Here is a 15,672-nt window from a genome sequence, read left to right on the forward strand (position 1 = left end):
ATACATATATATGACGGGCTTCTTTCAGTTTCCGTCTACCAAATCCTCTCACAAGGCTGTGTTCGGCCTGAGGCTTTAGTAGAAGACACTTGCCCAAGGTGCCACGCAGTGGGACTGAACCCGGAATCATGTGGTTGGTAAACAAGCTACTTACCACACAGCCACTCCTGCGCCTAGCTACTTACCACACAGCCACTCCTGCGTCTGTATATTACAAATAAATAATCTGTCTATGAGACCCAGTGTTTAGGAAATTAACGTACTGGACTATTGACTACATGGTTCTGAGGTCAAATCTTACTACTGTTATTATATTGGGTCCCTGGATAAAGCAAAACTAACAGTGCTTGCTCCATTGGCCATGTGATTGATGCTAAGAGAGGTGAGAGAGAGAGAAAGTTATGAAAAAAGTTATATTTGTAAAGTGCTATACTGACCTGTTGTCACAGAGTTATCAAAATGGTCTTTAATGCCATAAAAACGATATGCATCATCAATGGAACTGCTACCACCATCTTGTAACAGACCACTGTTGAAATATAAAGAACAAATATGGTGCAAAATGGATTAATAAACAAGATGTAGTGGGTCTAACAAAGTGACTATAACAGAAAGGTCTAACAAGATATTGACTATGACAGAAGGTCTGACAAGGTGTAGTCTAGACCAGAAGGGCTAACAAGGAGTAGTCTATATCAGAAAGTCTAACAAGGTGCAATCTATAAGTCTAAGAGAACATAGACTATAGTATAAAGTCAAACCAAACCTAAATTATTGTCAGCGTAATAAGGTGCAAAGTCTTGGCAAGTCTGAGAAGACCATCTGTGGAACTTGGAATCTAGAATTTTGCCAATATTAAGTATTTGGTGTGTTGGATCGTTAGCTCCTACACGCATTTTTTTCTCTCCTTGTTTTTTTTCTGTATCTTTCTGTCGAAGAGTGTAGGCTCGAAACATAAAAGACTTGTTTTATTTCTATTTCTGAGCGCCATACTAATACATTTGTTTGTTTGTACTCCACCTGCCTTCGTCTTTTGTTTATTTTCGTAAACCTGCCTTCGTCTTTTGTTTATTTTTGTAAACCTTCCTGTTATATATTTAATATTTCTATATCTCCCAGGGCTTATAGAAGTTTCAAAAAAATTATATACTTGAATATTTCAAATTATATACTTGAATATATTCTCCTACCCAGAATTTAACATTTCAGGGTTGAAGAACTGCAAAATATTTAGGGTATTTGGAAACTGCCAAAATTAAATACTTACGACGGTTCATAGAGCAAACTGGGAGGGAGAGGTGGTACGTGATTGTTTAGAGGCAGGGTGCTGATACTTCTGCTCATAAGCTGTTGGTTGTCATTCCCTGTAAGTCTCCCAGATAATTGAGGATGTTGAGAGTCAAGTAGAGGGCTGAAATATTAATAGATGTTTAGGCTATGTCAGTCAAACATTGTTGTTTAACCCTAATCCCTTTTGATACTAATTTGCCAAAGATTGCACCTGGTTCTATTATACAAACTTACAGTTTTAAACTGATCTAGATTAAAACTTAACGTCACAAGGTTCAGTGGCTTGCGTGCCTCAATAACCCTGACAGTTATGCCAGAAAAGCGCAAACTCCTACTAGGGCTTCCCTTGCAGGACAGGTCAAAAGGATAGTGACCAGACAAATTTGGACCACTTCTTATTTCATTATCATCATAATCATCATCATTGTTTAATGTCCGCTTTCCATGCTAGCATGGGTTGGATGATTTTGACTGAGGACTGGTGAACCAGATGGCTGCACCAGGCTCCAATCTTGATCTGGCAGAGTTTCTACAGCTGGATGCCCTTCTTAACGCCAACCACTCCGAGAGTGTAGTGGGTGCTTTTACATGCCACCGGCACAAGGGGCAGTCAGGCGCTACTGGCAACGGCCACGGAAAAACCATGTTTTTTTTTTTTACATGTCACCTGCACACCGGCACAAGTGCCAAGCTAAGTAAAAGCAGCATCAATGACAAAAGAGGAAGGCCTTCCTTTAAGGAAACATGTGATGTGGTGCTGCAAAATCGAAAAGAAAGCTGCAAGTTGATTCTCCTTAACCTACAACAGAGAAAGAGCAGGTGCACAAGAAATTGCTGGAAGCAGGATACTGAGGAAGAACTGAAAAAAAGCAGAGATCCAAAAGGAGAAAAGCAGGAAAGACAGTCCAGAACTGAGAACAGGAAAGAAAAATCATTGATGGCCTATGCTCTATGGAGCAAAGAGCTTAAGAAAGAAATTAAAACTTCACATGTGGTAAGTAGCTTGCTTACCAACCACATGGTTCCGGGTTCAGTCCCACTGCGTGGCTCCTTGGGCAAGTGTCTTCTACTATAGCCTCAGGCCAACCAAAGCCTTGTGAGTGGATTTGGTAGACGGAAACTGAAAGAAGCCCGTCGTATACATATATATATATATATATATATATATGTGTGTGTGTGTATGTCTGTGTGTCTGTGTTTGTCCCCCTAACATTGCTTGACAACCGATGCTGGTGTGTTTATGTCCCCATCACTTAGCGGTTCGGCAAAAGAGACCGATAGAATAAGTACTGGGCTTACAAAGAATAAGACCCGGGGTTGAGTTGCTCGATTAAAGGCGGTGCTCCAGCATGGCCGCAGTCAAATGAGTGAAACAAGTAAAAGAGTATCAAAATTTCATGTTAATTACTGTTCTAAGCATCAGCTTAATATCATCATTTAACGTCTGTATCTATGAGTGCATGGGTTGGACATTTAAGTATACAATTGCACTTGGAACACCCAATTTGGAGTTCAAGATAACCACAATGGTGAAACATATGTAGGAACAAATGGTATAAACATGTCTTTATTTCAATTTCTCTTTATTTATGTTTACATATTTTCTCAGGAAAATCATGCCCCACCTCAAGCAATGTTCATCTCACAATGTCCCCAAGGGGTGACTACTGCCCAGGTTAAGAACACTGACCTAGAAGGACTAAAAAGGTAAAGACCCTCTTAGGAAATGAATGACCATGGGATTGCACCTAGAAAGTTACACTCCGAGGTACAAGTCCAGGCAAGGTTGTTTATGGAAGACCGGCAGTCACTCATGCATAACGGCCTCCCCTCTCCATGCCACCGATGTTATCCAAGGGGAAGGCAATGGCCGATACAGCTTGGCACCGGTGATGTTACTTGTACTTGTACTTGAGGCGACATTCACCCTGGGCGGGTTGAGTCGGCTTCTTCTACCACCCTCGAAGCATCTTGAACCATGGCAGCCCACGAACGACGGTCCAAAGCCAGTTCACTGGAGATAGCGAGTCAATCACGGTTCCATCGGTGCAGGCCATCGGTGACGTTGCAACTCATTCAACAGATGAGTGAACTGGATCAATGTGAAATAAAGTGTCTTGCTCAAAAACACAATACACAACCTAGTCCAGGAATCAAACTCACTATGTCATGATTGCGGACCCGAAGCTCTAATCACTGAGCCATGCACCTTCACCCTAGGAGGATTATCACTCAACAGAACCAACTGATCGCACTGTTGTTCAAGTAAAGTGAAAGTTCACATCCCTATCATAAACCAATTTAACATTCAAATACATAGCTGTCTTTATGGTTTGAAATTTTGGATCAAAGCCAGCAAGTCAGGGGGAAAAGATCAGTTGATTACATCAACCCCAGCATTCAACTGGTACTTATTTTATCAACCTTGAAAGGATGAAAGGCAAAGTTGACCTTGGCAGAATTTGAACTCAGAATATAAAGACAGCTGAAATGCCACCGAGCATGTTGCCCAATATGCAAATGATTCTTATTTCTTTATTACCCACAAGGGGCTAAACATAGAGGGGAAAAACAAGGACAGACAAAGGAATTAAGTCGATTACATCGACCCCAGTGCGTAACTGGTACTTAATTTATCGACCCCGAAAGGATGAAAGGCAAAGTCGACCTTGGCGGAATTTGAACTTAGAATGTAACGGCAGACGAAATGCTGCTAAGCATTTTGTCCAGCGTGCTAACGATTCTGCCAGCTTGATACCTTATTTAATAATAATAATATTAAATACAATGTTTTAATTACCATTTAGTTTATTTCACTATTAAGTGAAATTATTATTACCTTCTATAATCTTGGAGAATGTCTTTTGTCGCAGATTGAGTTTCCTTTTTAGCCTGACCAAATGGCAGCAACGGTTCATAGATTTTCTTCGACAATTGTTTCTCTTCCCTTTAGAAATATAACATAAAACAAAACAACAATAATATCAGGCGAATGTCAAACCTTGGTGCTAACAACAAAGGATAAGCTGTATTGATCAAAAATTGGACCAATCTACTACACTGGTATTAATTTACAGTTCTGGGTAAGAGCTGGATCAATCTATCAAACTGGTCAAAGATCAGAATGTTCTATTGTACTAGTCAAAGAGTTTAGAGATATACTTTTTGAGCAAAACACCCCCTATCCAATGGACAGTGCTGAGTTGTCAAACATTTAAACCAAATGTTCTCAAAACAACTTGTCTGACTGTCCCATAGGCCTCCCCTTTGAGAAACACTGATTTGGCCTAAATTTGAGACACCAGCAAAAGAAGAAATAACGATAGACTTTTTTCTATTCCAAAGAAAAACGATTTTATTCACACAAATATGCAACCGAACAGTTTAAAGTACCAGTAATGATAAGGCTGTTGATTGGGAGAACACAAACATGGTTTAAACAGGAAGCTTGGCAGGAAAGAAACGTGCCTTTAAGCAGTACAAAAACAACAAAAAGTGGAAGGTGTAGTTATGTACAGGTTGACGGAAGAAAAGCAGGACAAAACGATGCATGTAAATGGGTTAGCTGGAGGTAAATCTAGGTGGAAAAGCATGATGATTTTTTTTGCGCAAACTGCACGTGCATTTTCTTGCATACGCACAATATCGATTGCAACAGCTGATGTACTTGCGCATACATATAGAAATCAATCTATTGATAAAATATGTACCAGTCAAGCAATGGGGGTCGATGTAATTGACTTACCCAATCCCCCAAAATTGGTGGCCTTGTGCCAAAGATTTGAAATCAGTATTATAAAATACCATGAAAGAAAAGATATTTTTTTTGTGACCGTTGCCTCATGATTGGCCCTCGTGCTGATGGCATGTAAAAGCACCCACTACACTCTTGGAGTGGTTGGCGTTAGGAAGGGCATACAGCTGTAGAAACTCTGCCAGATCAAGATTGGAGCCTGGTGCACCCATCTGGTTTGCCAGTCCTCAGTCAAATCGTCCAACCCATGCTAGCATGGAAAGCAGACGTTAAACGATGATGATGATGATGATGATGATGATACATTCTATGACAAACTACTTACAATTTAGCAGCATTCTTTTCATCAATTTGTCTTTGAAGTTCCTCCCGATAGCTCTGCTTTTGTCGTTGTCTAGCGCTCTTTCTTTCCGTACCTGTCCAATAAACAGACATACTTCATAGGTGACCTTTTTTAACAGACAATTAGATTTATATAAAACTAGCAGTATCGCCCGGCGTTGCTCGGGTTTGTAAGGGAAATAACTATATAAGCATTTTTAGAGTGTTATAGCCCAAAAATAGCAAAGAAATGCATTAAAAATGGAAAAAAAAAAATGATGGTAAATTTTTTTTTAAATCGTTGACTCATCGTAGACATTTTTAGAGAGTTACTTCCCTTATATAATAGCGAAAAAATGCATTAAAATGGAAAAAAATGATGGTAAATTTTTTTTTAAATTGTAGACTCATCGTAGACGCGTGCTAATATCCAGAAAGGCTCGATATGAATCACGACTATAAGTTAAACTGTGGGAGTAGTTAGGAATCTAAATCGTAGGAGACAGACACACAACTTGACTTTTATATATAAAGATCTCTTTCAAATTTTCTTCATTAAACACAATTGCACTAATGTTCTCCTATTCGTGTGCCACAAGAGGTTATTCATATTTATGCTGGGATTTCACATATTAATTGTTTGAACAGCTATTTTTATATCTGCATGCAGAGTAAGCTTACAGATAAAAAACAAACAAAAGGAAGGTATAAAAACTGATGGAAGGGACATTCTTAAGAAACAGCTTAGTATCCTCCAGAGTGTGTATAAGGAGATTCAATAGACCCATGGTTAAAGCTATAAAAGATAAGCAACAAATTCAGAAAGTCTTTGGGAAGAATGGAAAGATACTAGATTAACAGGGAAAAGCGTTTGTTTTTAACAGTAAACAGGGGGGTCTAAGGAAACTACTGAGGGTTTGTGTTGGGAATGAACTAACTGGCACTCTGTTGGTGTAGAGGCACATGGCCTAGTGGTTAGAGCAGTGGACTCGCGGTCGAGGGATCACGGGTTTGAATCTCAGACCGGGCGATGTGTGTGTTTATGGGCGAAACACCTAAGCTCCATGCAGCACCGGCAGAAGGTAATGGCGAAACTTCTGCTGACACTTTCGCCACAACTTTCTCTCACTCTTTTCTCCTGCATCTTGCAGCTCACCTGCGATGGACCGGCGTCCTGTCCAGCTGGGGAACCTATACGCCAAGGAAACCGGGAAACCGGCACTTATGAGCCAGGCATGGCTCGAGAAGGAACAAACAGACAAAACAAAAACACTCTGTCGGTTATGACGACAAAGGGTTCAGTTGATCTGATCAACAGAACAGCCTGCTCATGAAATTAACGTGCAAGTGAGTGAGCACTCCACAAACATGCGTACCCTTAATGCAGTTTTCAGGGAGATTCAGCTTGACACAGAATGTGACAAGGTTGGCCCTTTGTAATACAAGTACAACTCATTTTTACCAGCTGAGTGGACTAGAATAACGTGAAATAAAGTGTCTTGCTCAAGGACACAATGCATTGCTGGGAATTGAACTCATGACCTTACGATTGTAGGCCGAAAACCCTAACCCCTAAGGCGCATATCTTCATTGTTGGGAATTAAGGAAAGTACAAACTGACCACTGATGAAGGCCCCTAACCAAGCCTTCTGACTTTCCTTTCCCTCACAGCAAACTAATTTATTCCCCATAACTTAATTCGTTTACAATCTGGAGAGAAGGAACAGTGCTCATAAGCTCTTCAGGTTGAGGTTTGTAAGGAAAATGTGGACAGGTTCCAGGGGGTAAGTGATTAACGCAGGGTTTTTGTGGATGAAACGCAATTGACAAGTCCCTCAACCCCTTGGAGGTTGTTGGGCTACTGCAGTGTATCTAGGGTGACAAATCTCATCCCACTCCAGGCTAAACTCATTTCTACAGCCAAGTGGACTGGAACAATGTGAAATGAAGTGTTTTGCTCAAGAACACAATAGATTGCCCAGTCTAGGAATTGAAACCACAATCTTACGGGCATGAATCCAACACTCTAACCACTAAGGTACTCATTTTTACTGCTGAGTGAACTGGAGCAATGTGAAGTGAAGTGTTTTGCTCAAGAACACAACAGATTGCCCAGTCTAGGAATTGAAACCACAATCTTACGGGCATGAATCCAACACTCTAACCACTAAGGTACTCATTTTTACTGCTGAGTGAACTGGAGCAATGTGAAGTGAAGTATTTTACTCAAGAACACAACAGATTGCCCAGTCTAGGAATTGAAACCACAATCTTACGATTCTAAGTCCAACACACCAACCATTAAGCCATGTGCCATTGAAACACAATAGGGAAGACAAAAGAAAACATGAATGGAGTGGTACACAGCTTGATAGTTTCACCCAACTAGAGTACAAACCTGAAATATTTACAAAGAAATATTTCTCAATTTGACTTTAATGAAGGAGAAAGCAGACTTTTCTATCAACCTCAACACTCGTGATTAGATTTTCATTTTCCAGTTCAAGTTTTGTAAATGCAGACAAAATACAGTTAAATCATCTGTAAATTCTTTGATTCCTTAGTGAACATAAAATCAATATTAAAAATAATCTTATCAGTGATTGGCTGTATGGTAAGAAGCTTGCTTCTTAGCCACATGTTTCTATCTACCAAATCGTGGTCTCAAGCATTTGTCTTATGAAGAAAGGCTGAAGACGCTCGACCTTTATTCTCTGGAAAAACGCTGCCGCCGTGGTGATCTCATTCTCACTCACAACATCATAAGCAGAAAGTGTAACCCCTCGAAAGAGCTGTTCTTCATTCCTGCTTCAGAGCGTCGGCTGCGGGGTCACTCCGAAAAGCTCTATCTGCGACGATTTCATCTCAATCGAAGGAGAGGGGCTTTCTCCGTCCGAGTTGCGGATCCGTGGGATAAGCTGCCGGACGAGATAGTGAAGATGCCGATGACCGCTCAGTTCAATGTCTCTCTTGACCAGAAATGGCCTGAACTCTTTGCATGAACACCCTCCCTGTACATAACTCCATGTCCCCCTACATGGCCTTGCTTTTTGCTTTTTGAGCTAAAAAATTAACTTAACTTAACTTATCCACTAGAAAACACTTACCCAAGGTGCCATGCAGTGGGACTGAACTTGGAACTATGTGGTTAGGAAGTAAATTTCTTACCACACAGCCCATCTATAGACTAATTAACCCTTTTGTTACAGTATTTCTGTCTTTGTTTCAATTAATTTTTAAAATAAAGCATTAATTAAAATAACTTTGTCATAATGAAGCTGGTGTTTACTTACTACTTACTTGTGGCGACATCCACCCTGGGTAGGTTGAGTCGGCTTCTTCCACCACCCTTGAGGCATCTCGCACCATGGCAGTGGAAGAAGTTTCGTGGGAATATGAATTTCACAAGCGGTCCCCCAACAATCCCGCATGTAGAGACATCCTGTTTGCCACAGATTGTCCGCAGACGCAGGGACAGAACGACTGAGGAGCCGCCAGTTGCCGAAACAGACACTCCGAGGATTTTCACCAGGTTGTGGCCCTAATACCACTCAGTGTCAGACCAATCCGCCTTGGGTGGCCCTACCAGGAACTGAAGTTCCCGACAGCATAGCTCTGACACTACCCGTTGCCAGCGTCCCCACCACGGTGAGGAGGCGATGGACTTTGGAATATAAAATAGCATGAAATTTTAAAGGTAAGTTTTAATTGTGATCATTTTAAATTAAGGACTTTGTAGCATAAAACATGGAGTAATTTCAAGCAGGTTGGTAACAAAAATGTAAAGATCCCTTTCGGTCAAGAATGACCATGGAATTGCACAAGTCCAAGCAAGGTTGTTTATGGAAGACCAGCAGTCGCCCATGAATATTAGTCTTCCTTCTCAACACCATCATTGTTACCCAAGGGAAAGGCAAGGGCTGATACAGTTTGGCATCAGTGACATCACAACTCATTTCTACAGCTGAGTAAACTGGAGCAACATGAAATAAAGTGTCTTGCTCAAGAGCACAACACACTGCACAGTCTGGGAATCGAACTCACTACATCATGATTGTGAGTTTGATGGTCTTAACCACTGAGCCATGCACCTCCAAGCAGGTTGGTATCAAAAGGGTTAATAGGCAGATATGTGTCTACATCTGTCATACCGTCTTTGTTATATTAGTCTACATTTATTAAATTCTGTTCATTACATTTGTCATACCGAGTTCATGGCACTTAAAAAACATTACAGCAACAGCTAAAAAAATTTAACAAAAGTGTAATGCAGTTCTATATTTAAGAGATGAGAAATTATGTACATTATTTACTTTATTTACATTTGACAGATATTTGTTCTCATCTTATTTGTTGTTAACACAATGTTTCGGCTGATATACCCTCCAGCCTCCATCAGGTGTCTTGGGGGGAATTTCAAACCTGGTTTCTCATTCCTACGGCATTTTTCAATGTTATACTTATAATTATTGTTCAGGTCACTGCTTGGAATGGAACTCAGAATCTTGGGGTTAGTAGCCTGTGCTCTTAACCACTACGCCATACACAGGGCATAAGGTGTAGTGGTTAAGAGTGCGGGCTACTAACCCCAAGATTGATCCCAAGCAGTGACCTGAAGAAGAAGAAGAAGGAGGAGAAGAAGAAGGAGGAGAAGACAAAGAAGAAGAAGAAGAAGAAGAAGAAGTGAAAGAAGAAGAAGAAAAAGAAGAAGAAAAAGAAGAAGAAGAAGAAGAAGAAGAAGAAGTGGAAGAAGAAGAAGAAGAGGAGGGAGGAGTAGGAGAATAATAATAATAATAATAATAAAAAATAATGACATTGAAAAATACCTTAGGAATGAGAACCCAGGTTCGAATTTTCCCCAAGACACCTGATGAAGGCTGGAGGGTATATCAGCGAAATGATTGTGTTAACAACAAACAAGATGAGGACAAATATCCGTCGAATGTGAATAATGTTTGGAATTTGTTAAAATATATTTTTAAAAAGTATTTTATCACATGGACTGACCCAATGGTAGAGTAGCATAGGTATCTTCAGTCTTTCTTGGAGGATATCGACTTCTGGTGGGAGTTCCTGAGTTTATAGGACTTTTGTGTTGAAATTGTTCAGTTCCCTTGTTTGCTGCAAAGATTTCTGATATATTGGTAGCTGGCAGAGTTGGCAGTGGATGGCTTTGAGGGAGCTAACAAGAAAATGAAGACATGATTAAGCTTAGCAAAATATATATATTTCTTTCTTTTTTTCTCTTTTACTTGTTTCAGTCATCTGACCGCGGCCATGCTGGAGCACCGCCTTTTAATCGAGCAACTCGACCCCGGAACTTATTCCTTTTGTAAGCCCAGTACTTATTCTATTGGTCTCTTTTGCCGAACCGCTAAGTAATGGGGACATAAACACACCAGCATCGGTTGTCAAGCAATGCTAGGGGGACAAACACAGACACACAAACGCATATATATATATATATATATACATATATACGACGGGCTTCTTTCAGTTTCCTATTTCTTTATTGCCCACAAGGGGCTAAACATAGAGGGGACAAACAAGGACAGACAAACGGATTAAGTCGATTATATCGACCCCAGTGCGTAACTGGTACTTATTTAATCGACCCCGAAGGGATGAAAGGTAAAGTCGCCATCGGCGGAATTTGAACTCAGAATGCAGCGGCAGACGAAATACTGCTAAGTATTTCGCCCGGCGTGCTAACATTTCTGCCAGCTTGCCGCCTTCTTTCAGTTTCTGTCTACCAAATCCACTCACAAGGCTTTAGTCGGCCCGAGACTATAGTAGAAGACACTTGCCCAAGGTTCCACGCAGTGGGACTGAACCCGGAACCATGTGGTTGGTAAACAAGCTACTTACCACACAGACACTCCTGCGCCTGTACGTATGTATGTATGTATGTATAATAGTGTGTGTTTGTGTATATGAGAGAGTGATAATAATATGAATGTGACTGAGATAAGTATAAATATGTCTATGACAGAGAGAGAGAGGGGGGAGTGAGGGAGAGAGAGAGAGAGAAAAGAATTTAACTAAAAGTTAGTGACAGCCAATTCAAAATGGTAATATTTGGATGGTTACTAAGGCAGCAAGCTGGCGAACTGTTACCAAGCCAGGCAAAATGTTTAGTAGCATCTCATCCGTCTTTATATTGTTACTTCAAATTCTGTTGAGGTTCACAATAACGTGAAATAAAGTGTCTTGCTCAAGGACACAATGCATTGCTGGGAATTGAACACATGACCGTACGATTGTAGGCTGAAAACCCTAACCACTAAGCCGCATGCCTTCATCGTTGGGAATTAAGGAAAGTACAAACAGACTTTTGACTTTCCTTTTTATAAAATAAGTGCCACTTGAGGACTGTAAAGGGTAAAGGTAAAGTTGCCTTCTCGATTTGCACCAACCCAAACCCACAAGGGCCAGTTTCCCAGTTTCCATGGCACATATATTCCCCATCTGGACAGGGTGCTGGTCTGTTGCAGGATTACTCTTTTTGCCTGGGGGGGGGGGGTCTATTTGCTCGACTAAAGGTGGTGCTCCAGCATGGTCACAGTTACTGAAACAAGTAAAAGAGATAGCAGTAACACAAAAAATTTAATGAGCAGGTCAGAAAAGACAGAAAAAAACATAAAGTGAATTTACAGGGGAAATTTTGGAGTCTAAAGGATGTGGAACCTCTCGTAGTTCGTCCCAAAGAGGATCATCAAGTAAATTATTAGATACTGCAAGTAATGGTGATTGGTTTCTTCGAAGACGAGACTCTATTTCTTCATTGAGTGTTGGTTGGTATTGCCTAAAAAAGACAAAAAAGTACTAGAGCTATTATGGATCTTTTCGGTTTGAACGGCAGTTTTTTCTAGCGGTGTCATATGAAATTGTCAACCATAATTATGACCCTAGTATCGATCTATTGCATTTCAATCTGTTTTAGGGTTAGTGTTAGTTAGGGTTAGGGGAAGAGTATCTTTTTTTCTTCACAAATGTAAATAAACCCAATCTGTTTCTTAAACGAGGGACATATTCATACGGCACAGAATGTTTTTTTTTTACCTCAATACATGCCACTGATTGGTTGAAATTGCAGAAATTGAAGAAAAAAAAAACAACAAATATCTTACAAACTATAGAATTTTCTCAATAAAGCCAAGAGAAAAAGATTTTTTATAAACACATTCTACCAGTATATGAAGTTTAAAATCTTTTAGTTACCTACAAATTATGTTAAAAACTTCCGTTCAAACCGAAAAGATCCGATATTATTAGTGCTTGATAGCAATACAAGAAAAGACATTAGCTTTAGGTCATACGGTCAGTGATAGTTATAATAAACATAGCTGTTTGGTTATGAATGACTGGCAGTCCATTGGTTATGATGATGAGGGTTCCAGTTGGTTTGTTTAACAGAACAGCCTGCTTGTGAAATTAACACTGAAGTGGCTGAGTGTTCCACAGACACACGTACCTTTAACATAGTTCTCAGGGAGATTCAGTGTGACACAAAGTGTGGCAAGGCTGGCTCTTTGAAATACAGGTACTACTCATTTTTGCCAGCTGAGTGGACTAGAATAACGTGAAATAAAGTGTCTTGCTCAAGGACACAACGCGTTGCCAGGAATTGAACTGATGACCTTAAGACTGTAAGCTGAATACCCTAACCACTAAGCCATGCACCTTCACTGTTTGGATATACAACAGTGGTATACAGATGCAGGTGTGACTGTGTGGCAAAGAAGCTAGCTTCCCAACCAAGTGGTCCTGGGTTCAGTCCTGCTGTGTGGCAATTTGGGCAAGTATGTCTTCTATTATAGTCCCAGGACAACTAAAGTCATGTGAGTAGATTTGGTAGATGGAAACTGAGAGAAGCCTGTTATATGCTGCTATAGAAACCAAGCCAAAGTTGTAGACACTGGAGCTTGAGTCAATCCTTAACCCTTTAGCATTCAGATCATTCTGTCAAATGTCAAAATCGAAAATCAAAATCGAAATCAATCAACATCAATGGAAATTGTAGCTGTGATACCAGTGCCGGTGGCATGTAAGAGAACCATCCGAATTTGGCCGTTGCCAGCGTCGCCCCGACTGGCCTCCGTGCCGGTGGCATGTAAAAAGCACCATCCGATTGTGGCCGTTGCCAGCCTTGTCTGGCCCCCGTGTCAGTGGCACGTAAAAAGCACCATCCGATTGTGACCGTTTGCCAGCCTCGTCTGGCACCTGTGCCGGTGGCACGTAAAAAACACCCACTACACTCACGGAGTGAGCAAATCGACCCCAGGACTCATTCTTTGGAAGCCTAGTACTTATTCTATCAGCCTCTTTTGCCAAACCACTAAGTTACGGGGACGTAAACACACCAACATCGGTTGTCAAGCGATGTTGGGAGACAAACACAGACACACAAATATATACACATATATATGACGGGCTTCTTTCAGTTTCCGTCTACCAAATTCACTCACTAGGCTTTGGTTGGCCCAAGGTTATAATAGAAGACACTTGCCCAAGGTGGCACGCAGTGGGACTGAAACCGGAACCATGTGGTTGGTAAGCAAGCTACTTTATTTCATAGAAATTTGCCATAAAGGCATTACAAAGAGCAGCTTGCGGGCTAGACATAGACGTTAATGAGGCGGATGATTATGATGAAAAATGGTAAAGATGGGAGAAGGCAGACGGCGCCTGCTGATCCTCTGCTTCTCTAAAACATTATTTTTTAAAAATACATACAACGAGGTACTGACCCTCTTACAATTCAAAAATACAATTTCTTTGGACCAAAAAGTCCATACAACCAAAATTACAGTTTATTCACAAATTAGAGGCAATGAACCTCTACAAGCACTGCTGCAACCGAAATCTGGAACTCCGATGTAGAATTCTGAAATTCTCGTTTTTACACGAGTCAATTATCATATTGCAATGTCTTCTTTCCAGCACCAGAGGCAGCCACCTGAGAAGGCCCCTCTGGGCTCTCAATACAATTCGGTTCCCTCAGGATCCGACTGTCCATTTGGTTCTCGACATAACTCTTGCTATCTGTTAATTTTTTTTACTCATATATTTGAATTGGTAATAGGAAGAGAGCATTCAGCTATAAAACAATGCCTCAGTAAAATGTTCATCGGACCCATGCTAACAAGGAAAATCAGACATAAAAAAAGTGAACAAATGAATAAATAAATATATACCCATTTCTTTATTACCCACAAGGGGCTAAACATAGAGGGGACAAACAAGGACAGACATTTTTTTTTTCTTTCTCTTTTATTTCTTTACTACCCACAAGGGCCCAAACACAGAGGGGACAAACAAGGACAGACAAACAGATTAAATCGATTACATCGACCCCAGTGCGTAACTGGTACTTAATTTATCGACCCCGAAAGGATGAAAGGCAAAGTCGACCTTGGCGGAATTTGAAGCCAGATGGAAACGGCAGACGAAATACGGCTACGCATTTCGCCCGGCGTGCTAACATTTCTGCCAGCTCGCCGCCTTAAATATATATATAAACTAGCAGTATCGCCCGGCGTTGCTCGGGTTGTAAGGGAAATAACTATATAAGCATTTTTAGAGAGTTATAGCAAAAAATAGCAAAAAAATGCATTAAAAATTGAAAAAAAATTAAGGTAAATTTTTTTTAAATCGTTGACACATCGTAGATATTTTTAGAGAGTTACTTCCCTTATATAAAAGCGAAAAAATGCATTAAAATGGAAAAATATGATGGTAAATTTTTTTTAAATCGTAGACTCATCGTAGACACACGCTAATACCAAGAAGGGCTCGATATGAATCACGACTATAAGATACCCGCTTTTGGTTAAACTGCACCGCAAAATGTGGGAGTAGTTAGGAATCTAAATCGTAGGAGACAGACACACAACTTCACTCTTATATAAAGACGCTTTTTTTTTTTCAGTCATAGAGTTAGATTTATGAAGGTGTTCAGTAGAAAATCCTTCGAATTCTGACTCGCTGCTTGATATAATGAAATTCGTATCCATTTTTTGTCAGAATTACAAATTTTGAAAACACAATAGGAACAAATTTCGGAAAAAAATCTCCCATAATTCACGGAATTAAAATTACACTTCGATTTTTGTACAAAACTGTATTTGAAGTGTTTACGAAGTATAATACGTGTTTTCACGAATGTACTAAAGAGATTTACTCTGATATTCTCATTTAAATATGAATAGGTAAATTCGGGCGGCTTGGTAACTATATATAAGTGTCGTCTGTTTATACATAAACACTGTTTCATACTGCAATTATATATACATATATCTATATAT

General features: G+C 40.2%; 1 protein-coding gene across 4 annotated transcripts in view; it reads right to left on the minus strand.

Annotated features, from left to right (window-relative positions):
• Positions 1–15,672, minus strand: part of LOC115216579 (centrosome and spindle pole-associated protein 1-like) — a 138,754-nt gene that overhangs the window by 81,825 nt on the left and 41,257 nt on the right. For all 4 annotated transcript variants that reach the window (XM_036506336.1, XM_036506335.1, XM_036506334.1 and 1 more), the window contains 6 exons: positions 12,020–12,170; positions 10,373–10,547; positions 5,370–5,460; positions 4,130–4,237; positions 1,268–1,411; positions 438–529 (listed from right to left, as the gene is read on the minus strand). In XM_036506336.1, coding sequence (XP_036362229.1) covers positions 438–529; positions 1,268–1,411; positions 4,130–4,237; positions 5,370–5,460; positions 10,373–10,547; positions 12,020–12,170 — 761 coding nt within the window. The remainder of the gene's footprint in view (positions 1–437; positions 530–1,267; positions 1,412–4,129; positions 4,238–5,369; positions 5,461–10,372; positions 10,548–12,019; positions 12,171–15,672) is intronic.

This window comes from Octopus sinensis, linkage group LG10, assembly GCF_006345805.1.
Source record: "Octopus sinensis linkage group LG10, ASM634580v1, whole genome shotgun sequence".
In the NCBI taxonomy this organism is placed as follows: domain Eukaryota; kingdom Metazoa; phylum Mollusca; class Cephalopoda; order Octopoda; family Octopodidae; genus Octopus; species Octopus sinensis.